Here is a 9286-nt window from a genome sequence, read left to right as displayed (position 1 = left end):
TCATTTCCAAGTTACTTGATAAAGATGTTCTACTTTATTAAGGGGACTACAGGAGCTAATTGCCCTTGAGAATCACGCGCACACACTTACACTAACGACAAAAACGGCATGTCCCCGCGCGCACTACGCTTAGCGAGGCGGCGAGGTTACGCCTGAATATTCCAACAGATGGCGCCGAACCGCCGCGCGCCGCGCCGATCGAAAGCGAAGCGAAGTCAATTCTATCAATTCCATCAATCACAGATGTCATAGAAATGGATAGGACAACAGAATTATTTTTATTTATTTTAAGTGTCATTTAAAAATCAATTATGGTAAAATTAAACTGATTCAATTAAACTTAAAGGATTCTTATTTATATTTTGTGTACAAAAAATAGACTGTTAATTTTAACCTTTTTTATTTAATTTATATTACATAACATTAGTTGTTTAATACTAAATATTATAACATACCAATTTTTAACATTTTATAAGTTTGATAATATATATATATATATATTATGTATATATATATATATATATATATATATATATATATATATATATATATATATATATATAAATTAAATTAAAAAAAAATCTAAAACATGTTTAGTCGATTTGATTGAATTATTGGTTAACGAGGTCAATGAGAATGGGTTTGGTCATAAATCGCACAAAAATTGATACGATAGAATATAATTTCTATTGTTCTTGACTGTTACTTGAAAATGATTAACAAATAAAACTGATTCAATTAAACTTCAAACATTTTTATTTATATATGGTACTACAAAAAAAAAATCGTGTTGTTTTTATTAAAATCGTTTATTTCATTTCATTCATATATATGAATGTATGTATGTCCTGGATACTTGCAATCAATATTTCACCCACTTCCACTGATGCTATGAGCTGAAATTTTTACACATGTTAAGTCTCGATGACAATGCACGATTCATTTATTGCCGCCATATTCAATACAATATGGCGGTCGTTACAAAATTGCGATTGAAATTTTTTACAACAATCCCTATGAAATGAAAGATCTCGATGTGAAAAATGCAACTAGTAAAGTAACGTTATTCAAGATTCAATATAGCGGACGTTACGAAAAGGTGATTAATGATGATGTTCTATATCTGGTATCAAAGCGGATGAAGAACGAGCAATGATTGAAAGTTTGCAATTCTGTCATAATATGATGGAGAGTGAAATTATAGTAGAAGGTTTTAAACAATCATTGGCTATTCATGGTTTGATATATGGGCGACTGATATCTGATGGTGACTCAAGCACTTATTCCAAAATTTTGCAGGCAAGGCCATACAAAGACATTACAGTTGAGAAAGTGGAATGCAGGAATCATTTACTAAGGAATTTCTGTAATAAAATGCAAGCGCTACAAACTGAAACCAAATATTTAAAAAGTCACAGAAAGCTGTTAACAACATCACGAATCATGAGTATAAGGTCCTGCATAAGAAAAGCAATTAAAAAAAATAAAAATGACCCCTTTCCAGAAGAACAATATTTATTTGATGATATTTTGCAAGCACACCATCACGCCTTTGGGAATCACCATGAATGCAAATCATATTTTTGTGACGAAATAGGAAATCTGGAGAAAAATGATATCCCCAAAGATTTTGAGCTTGGTTCGTTGTGGCAAAGAATCTGTATCATGATTCAAAGTATTGCCGGTCAAGCTCGAAGCTTACTTCACGACGTGTACAGCAACGTGGTGGAACGTTATCACAGCATCATTGCAAAATACGTAGGAGGAAAGAGAGTAAACTATTCGCTCAAAAATTCGTACCAGACGCGATGCGTTGCTTCAGCAGTGTCGTATAATGAAGAAAATGCGCTGTCAAAATTATATAAAAAAATGACCAATAAAAGCCCGGGAGGTAAACTCAAAATGTGGGAAGAAAGCAAATATAAACAAAAAATCCTTAGTATGAGGTATACGAAAAAGAAGAGAAGGTTAGTTTTTAACAAAAAACAAAGTGACAAGGACTATGGCCAGTCATGTCAAAAGCCGGATATGCCGGTAGACTTACTAGATAAAATGAAAAATGATTTCATTAAAAGTTTAGATAAGACGGATGAAGAGCGAGCAATGATTGAAAGAAAAACTATTTTACAAAGCGCTAACGGAGAATGGCTTGAGATGAGGAGATCGTTATTGACTGCATCTAATTTCGGTAGAGTTATAAAAAGGCGTGTTAATACACCTTGTGCCAATTTAGTAAAAGATATACTGTACCGAAAAAATATAGACCACGTAGAATCCATAGCCCATGGCCAACAAAATGAAAAAACCGCCCTGGCACAATTGGCTCTACAAGAACAAATAACTATAAGACCATGTGGTTCATTTATAGACCGACAATTATTTTTCTTAGGTGCAACACCTGATGGTTTAATTGGAGATGATACTGTGGTTGAAGTGAAGTGTCCTTTGACAGCCTATAAAATGGGCCTTGCAGCAGCAATTGAGAACAAAAAAATTAACTTCTGGCAAAAAACAAAATCAGGTGAACTATTAGTTAACAAAAAACATGTTTGGTATTACCAAGCTCAAGGTCAGTTACACGTGACCCAAAGAAGATATTGCCTGTTTGCCGTATGGGGGAATGAAAAAGAAAACCTCAAAACGGAAATAATTCAACGAGATGATGAATTTTGGGAGAAAGAAATGAAAGAAAAATTGACAAAATTCTATTTCGATTGCATATTACCTGAGATACTAGATCCCCGAACATCAAGAAATATGAAAATTCGAGAGCTATATGTGAAAAATAAAGATGAAAATATAAAAACAAGTTACAACGAAGATAAAAGTAAAAGCGAAAGAAAAGTTGAAGAAAACAATGAAGAAGAAAGTAAAAATCATAAAGAAAACTATTCATTTGAATTGCCAACCTCCTTTTTTTTTCATTTTGTTGGCCATGGGCTATGGATTCTACGTGGTCTATATTTTTTCGGTACAGTATATCTTTTACTAAATTGGCACAAGGTGTATTAACACGCCTTTTTATAACTCTACCGAAATTAGATGCAGTCAATAACGATCTCCTCATCTCAAGCCATTCTCCGTTAGCGCTTTGTAAAATAGTTTTTCTTTCAATCATTGCTCGCTCTTCATCCGTCTTATCTAAACTTTTAATGAAATCATTTTTCATTTTATCTAGTAAGTCTACCGGCATATCCGGCTTTTGACATGACTGGCCATAGTCCTTGTCACTTTGTTTTTTGTTAAAAACTAACCTTCTCTTCTTTTTCGTATACCTCATACTAAGGATTTTTTGTTTATATTTGCTTTCTTCCCACATTTTGAGTTTACCTCCCGGGCTTTTATTGGTCATTTTTTTATATAATTTTGACAGCGCATTTTCTTCATTATACGACACTGCTGAAGCAACGCATCGCGTCTGGTACGAATTTTTGAGCGAATAGTTTACTCTCTTTCCTCCTACGTATTTTGCAATGATGCTGTGATAACGTTCCACCACGTTGCTGTACACGTCGTGAAGTAAGCTTCGAGCTTGACCGGCAATACTTTGAATCATGATACAGATTCTTTGCCACAACGAACCAAGCTCAAAATCTTTGGGGATATCATTTTTCTCCAGATTTCCTATTTCGTCACAAAAATATGATTTGCATTCATGGTGATTCCCAAAGGCGTGATGGTGTGCTTGCAAAATATCATCAAATAAATATTGTTCTTCTGGAAAGGGGTCATTTTTATTTTTTTTAATTGCTTTTCTTATGCAGGACCTTATACTCATGATTCGTGATGTTGTTAACAGCTTTCTGTGACTTTTTAAATATTTGGTTTCAGTTTGTAGCGCTTGCATTTTATTACAGAAATTCCTTAGTAAATGATTCCTGCATTCCACTTTCTCAACTGTAATGTCTTTGTATGGCCTTGCCTGCAAAATTTTGGAATAAGTGCTTGAGTCACCATCAGATATCAGTCGCCCATATATCAAACCATGAATAGCCAATGATTGTTTAAAACCTTCTACTATAATTTCACTCTCCATTCCTGTGGACGGCCCGGAATAGTTTTTAGAACAGAAATGCTCGGCCACTGCAATTTTTTTCTTTTCGGCTCGATCACAGTGGTAGCAGTATTTGTTTCGCACTCCCAAGTACAAAATTTTGCCTGTTTTCCGACCTATGATTGCAGCGGCGCCGGATAGTGCCGAATAGTTTTTTTTGTATGATCTTTTCCCATAAACACCATCTGCTACCACATCTATAACTGGTGTGCCATTTTTTGTGACTCTACCGTCTACTATAGCCATTTTTTTCTCTTCTTCAGCTGCTTGTTCCATGGACTGTTGTGCAAGTTGCTGCCAATTCTGAGAGAGTAATTTGTGGTTAGTTTGGTATGTTTTTTGAGACATCATTGGTAAATTCATGGCTGATGATAATTCTTGTAACTGAGAATGTCCACACCCAATTGAAATTATACCAGCTACAACACATGTGTTAATTGGCAAACAATTATCATCATCATTACCGATTACAAATTTTCGGTTACACATTTTGCATAAAAAAGTAAATATGGACGATAAACCGTGAAGCTTTTCGCTAACTTTTTCAATGCAAGTTAGACCGCAGTCTAACGGTCCATGATTTGAAATCTCATACAACTTTTCCAAAAAATAAGAAACGTTAATAATTCTTCGTCCAATGCTGATGTTTGTTTTAGGAGTAGGGTTGTCCATCTGAAATAAAAAGAAAATCAAGAGATAAATTAAATTAAATTAAAAAGTAATTTTAATTCATTTTTTTATGTTTTCGCGGAAAAACTCACTTCTATACTGTAACTTAACCCATCTTAATCTTGGTTTTGGTTGGAAGTCCGAAAGTTACTTTGACTGACAGAGACAGCAATCACCTAAAATTCAAATATAAATTATATTTATAGGTTTTGAAAATATCAAAATCTATAAATTCTAAGCGTGTTTCTGGCAAGGGGCCATTCATTTATTACGTAAGACGGTCTAGGGGGTCGACCATGTCTTATGTTTTCTTACAAGGAGAGGGGAAGGAGTTTCGATAGTTCTTACTTCGGATAAAAAAATGTGCAAAATTAAAATTATTGAGAAAAGAGCCGGAAACCGCGAAATTGCCGAGGTTCGTTCGAATGCGTACCATTAAGAACCATTGAAATTACAAAAGTTTAAAAAATTGATACTTTGAAATAAAAATAAACAAAATATTTATAATTTTTTTCCTTTAAATTATTACGTAATAAATATTGTACAGGGAGGAGGGGGTTCGCCCTATTCTTATTTACTCTTATAATATGGGGGAGAACCACTAGTGTAAATATGATTTACGTAATAAATGAATGGCAAGGTGATATTACCTAGCAACATGCGGCTGATGTTAACAATATTATTACCTGTGAATTAGAGGCTTCTTCTAGTACACGCTTATATGAATGTGTACTTATATCATTTAATTCACAATCTTCGTGATTTTTTAGTGTTTCCAAACTATAAAAAAAAATTGATTTACGTACAAATGACACATCCAAATATTTTAGATCTTTGGTTCACAACAATTACATATTTCTATGGTAACGACTTCACTTTTTTTTTAATTATTAAAATTAATTCATACAAAACTATAATTCCTATTATAAACAAAATCTATAAAATTAAACTCTTACGCATTAGAAACAGCTTCCGTGTTATGATTTTCCACTATCTTCATCCTGTAAAAAATAAAAAGATGTTAATCATTATATTTTATTAATTAAAAAAGTATTAAAAAATATATGTTTCTAAATATAGTCATTTAAAAAAAAACTTCGGACTTGTGGGGATCGAACCAAAACACTTACATCAAATTTCCGTACTTTGACTAAATACTCCAAGGTAACCAATTGAGAACTTGACGAAAAATCTGATTCTATGCGAACTGATTGAATGTTTTTTCTAATAGATGTGTCCAATATTCATTATTTATGAATATATATATATATATATATATATATATATATATATATATATATATATATATATATGTTTACTAATAAAATACTCTTACCTTTTATATCGTTCATATGTTCGGCTCTTAATTTATATGAACGTTTTTGAGATTTTTTCACAGATTTTACTTTATTACCCATATTTGCAAAATGAAACTTTATTAATAATAACTGAATAAAAAACAAATGGCTAATTACAACTAGACTATTTTAACTTAATATATATATTTACAAGAAAGAATAATACTTGACAATTAAAATTACACAAAAAAATATCTCGTAACGCAATGATCCGGTGAAAACAGCGACACGTCCGTTTAGCAACAGGCCTCGGCCGGCAGTGTCTGTACGAGGCGTTCACGCACACATGCTTACGCATTTCGTTCGAAAATAAGAAAATCTGATTTAAAAAAAATCTATTGATATTACTAAAAAATTATGACAATAATTATTTAATATATTGTTTGTAGAATAATCTGACAAAAGACAAAAATTATTGAATGTATATAAGTATAGTTTTGAAACAAAAAAATACTTTTTTATAGGTATCTTTGCGATTTTTTTCTATCGAACCAAATTAATTACATCATGTTTTCATATCAATAAATAGCTAGGATGTATCCTGAATATTATCATATATTTTTTTCATTTTTTTTATTGCATTGGATTATATACTTTTGGGCATTATAAAACTTGCATTTAGCTCATGTAGTCCCCTTAATATTATACATCTGTTGTTTAAATTAATATAAATGTACGATACATTTAAAAACCGTACAAAGACGACTCAAGTCATAATATTTAATTAAGAAAATCAAGGTTGGATAAGCAAGTAACTAACATTTGCAAGAAACATTTAATAACTACGGAGAACAAATATGATGTTTGCTCAGCGTCCTTGTTAGTATAAGTGAAATCCGCCAAAGTAAATAACAATCCTGAACTAACTAAAGCAAGCAAGTTGTCACATTTTGCCTTTGAAGAGCCAAATTCACATTCTGCACCTGAGTTCAAACTGCGTTACATCTCTAATTAGTTTATACAAATAGACAAATAACACTTCGTGTATTCTACTTTTTGTTGTTTCATTAAATTCATCACTAACCATTGTATATTTATAAATCATAACGTCGTGTCAGTTATAATACTAGGAACAAAAATTGTTAATAACTTTAATGCCACATTACTATAATTAAATTATTCTGAAGTATCATTATTATACGGTAGAATTAAGTGATCTTTCTCTATTATTACATGAAATTTTTAAATATAGAACATACTCGTAAGTTTGATCTAAGTCATTTCTAAATAAGATCCAATAATTTATATTTTTGCTAATTTTTTAGACATGTTTACCTAATATCTGATACACAACAATTTACTTTACCAAGAAGAGGAAGTCGCCAAAATTGGGTAATAAATTTACCTTACGATGACAACATTGAAATATTTTATGTTTATTATACTAAATTCACGTTTTATATATGAAATATTTATCACTTTTGTTTGCTTCACATATAACAAAAATCAATATCAACACCACTACTAGGTTATTTTTGTAATGCCTAACTGAAAATAAATACTATTCCAAGTTACATAAAACCAGAAGTTTTAGTATGAAATTGTTTATATACTGGTTTTGGGTCCCTACTTATCTCTCACTAATACCCACGAGTAGTGGGTTTCATATTGAACAAAAATGAAAAACGATTTATTTTCTCTAGTATAATATACAAGTGTTATACATATAATCGTTCCTCTTGAATTCCTTTTGATTATTAATGACCCCATTAAAATTCCTCATTTAATTTAAAGACCTAATCGAACATTAAATTAAAAGTGCAGACGATGTGTTTAACGCAATTATTTATCATTTACTCAATATATCGGCATTTAAAGAGCCTGTTTAAAGAAATGAATGACATGACAGAATTATTATACATTGACCGATAATGAGATATGTCTTTATAAACTGATGGCTACAAAGTATTCGTATCAACGAAATTGGTTGTCGGACGTGTTTCCAATTTCGCTGAATTATATTAGATCAAACGACATATTTTGTAATTGACTTATTACTTGACTTTAATTTCGATGCATTTTTTCTTGGATCTTAGTAGGTAGGGTGATCATTAATGCCAAACTTCTGGTAATAATGTATAACGATAGAAACTTGATACTATAATTTTAGATTACAACTAATAATGACTTAAACTTCGCATACTATGGATATGACCCTAGTACAATATTTTAAGAGATACTACCTATCCAAACGGTCTTGCAATACCCTAAATAAGTTATAAAATGTATTTTACATCAAAGGGATAAAAGTCCCCAACATTGCCACTAGGAAGCCGAATTTTTTTTGCATTCCTATAGTAAATTTAAATGAAACATTTATAAATAGTAAGTACGTTTAGTTTCATTTAGTTTAGAAGCAAACCCTTTTATTCAATGTACCGAACAGCTCTCTCTATTTTTGTTAAAGTTCAATAACATTTTGAAATGAATAGATTATAGTTTCAAATAAACTTTTAAATTTATATTAGAATAGTTTGCAAAAGTTAACTGAAATAATATAGAATTTATTGAAATATCTCAAAATGGTCCATTTTCTTTCAACCTTCCAAAAGAGCCGCACCACCAATTCCCAGGCGTCTGCTGAAAACGTCCATATTTCAATAGCCATTTTAACTTTTTAAACGAAATTCTCATAGGAATTTGAAGTCGAGTTCGTGATTATTAATATTTATGCCCTAATACTGTGAATGTAGCTAATATCAGGTGTATTGTTAAGATTAAATATGTATAATAATTATTCGTAGGTAATAATTGTGAATATACAGATATGACAGACCTTAGTTAAGTAACTTCAGAAAAATTAGTGGCAGTCGCCGATATATCCGATTTTTGCCAACCCTACTGACTTTTAAAATTCGATTCGTTTGTTTAGTTCACAATCACAATTTATTCTGAAAATGAAAATTAATGATTTGTTTTCTATCGTCCTCATTACATCGGCTTTTTCCCGTTATTAGTATGATTATGAACTAGGTGATATTTCTGTCAGTTACTAGATTATTTTTGCAACCCATTATTTAGTGACGAGTATACGAATTGCGGACGTATTGTATATACAGATTATTATTAAATTTTTTTATTACTGTAATATAAAGACAATTTGGGCTAAATTGCCGCCCCTCTAAATCTGCCGCCCTAGGCTCCAGTATATTTAGCCTATTGGTAAATCCGCCACTGATTAGTGGCTATTTTAAATAAATAAACT

The 9286-nt window shown here is 31.3% G+C and overlaps 1 protein-coding gene across 1 annotated transcript; it reads right to left on the bottom strand.

Annotated features, from left to right (window-relative positions):
• Nucleotides 1–1383: 1383 nt before the first annotated feature.
• On the bottom strand, nt 1384–4835 carry LOC124530923. Its single transcript, XM_047105294.1, has 3 exons — nt 4816–4835; nt 2910–4726; nt 1384–1390 (listed from the first exon to the last, which is right to left on the bottom strand). The coding sequence occupies exons 2-3, from the start codon at nt 4724–4726 to the stop codon at nt 1384–1386; spliced, it is 1824 nt and encodes a 607-aa protein (XP_046961250.1). The 5' UTR covers nt 4816–4835.
• Between the last annotated feature and the right edge of the window lie 4451 nt (nt 4836–9286).

Source organism: Vanessa cardui, chromosome 7, assembly GCF_905220365.1.
Source record: "Vanessa cardui chromosome 7, ilVanCard2.1, whole genome shotgun sequence".
Taxonomy (NCBI): domain Eukaryota; kingdom Metazoa; phylum Arthropoda; class Insecta; order Lepidoptera; family Nymphalidae; genus Vanessa; species Vanessa cardui.
The sequence above is the reverse complement of the archived record's forward strand: the minus strand, read 5'-3'. Positions and strand labels throughout refer to the sequence as shown.

Bases quoted from the DNA above. Each gene is read 5' to 3' on its own strand.
- LOC124530923 (XM_047105294.1), bottom strand. From the start codon at position 4,726: ATGGACAACCCTACTCCTAAAACAAACATCAGCATTGGACGAAGAATT.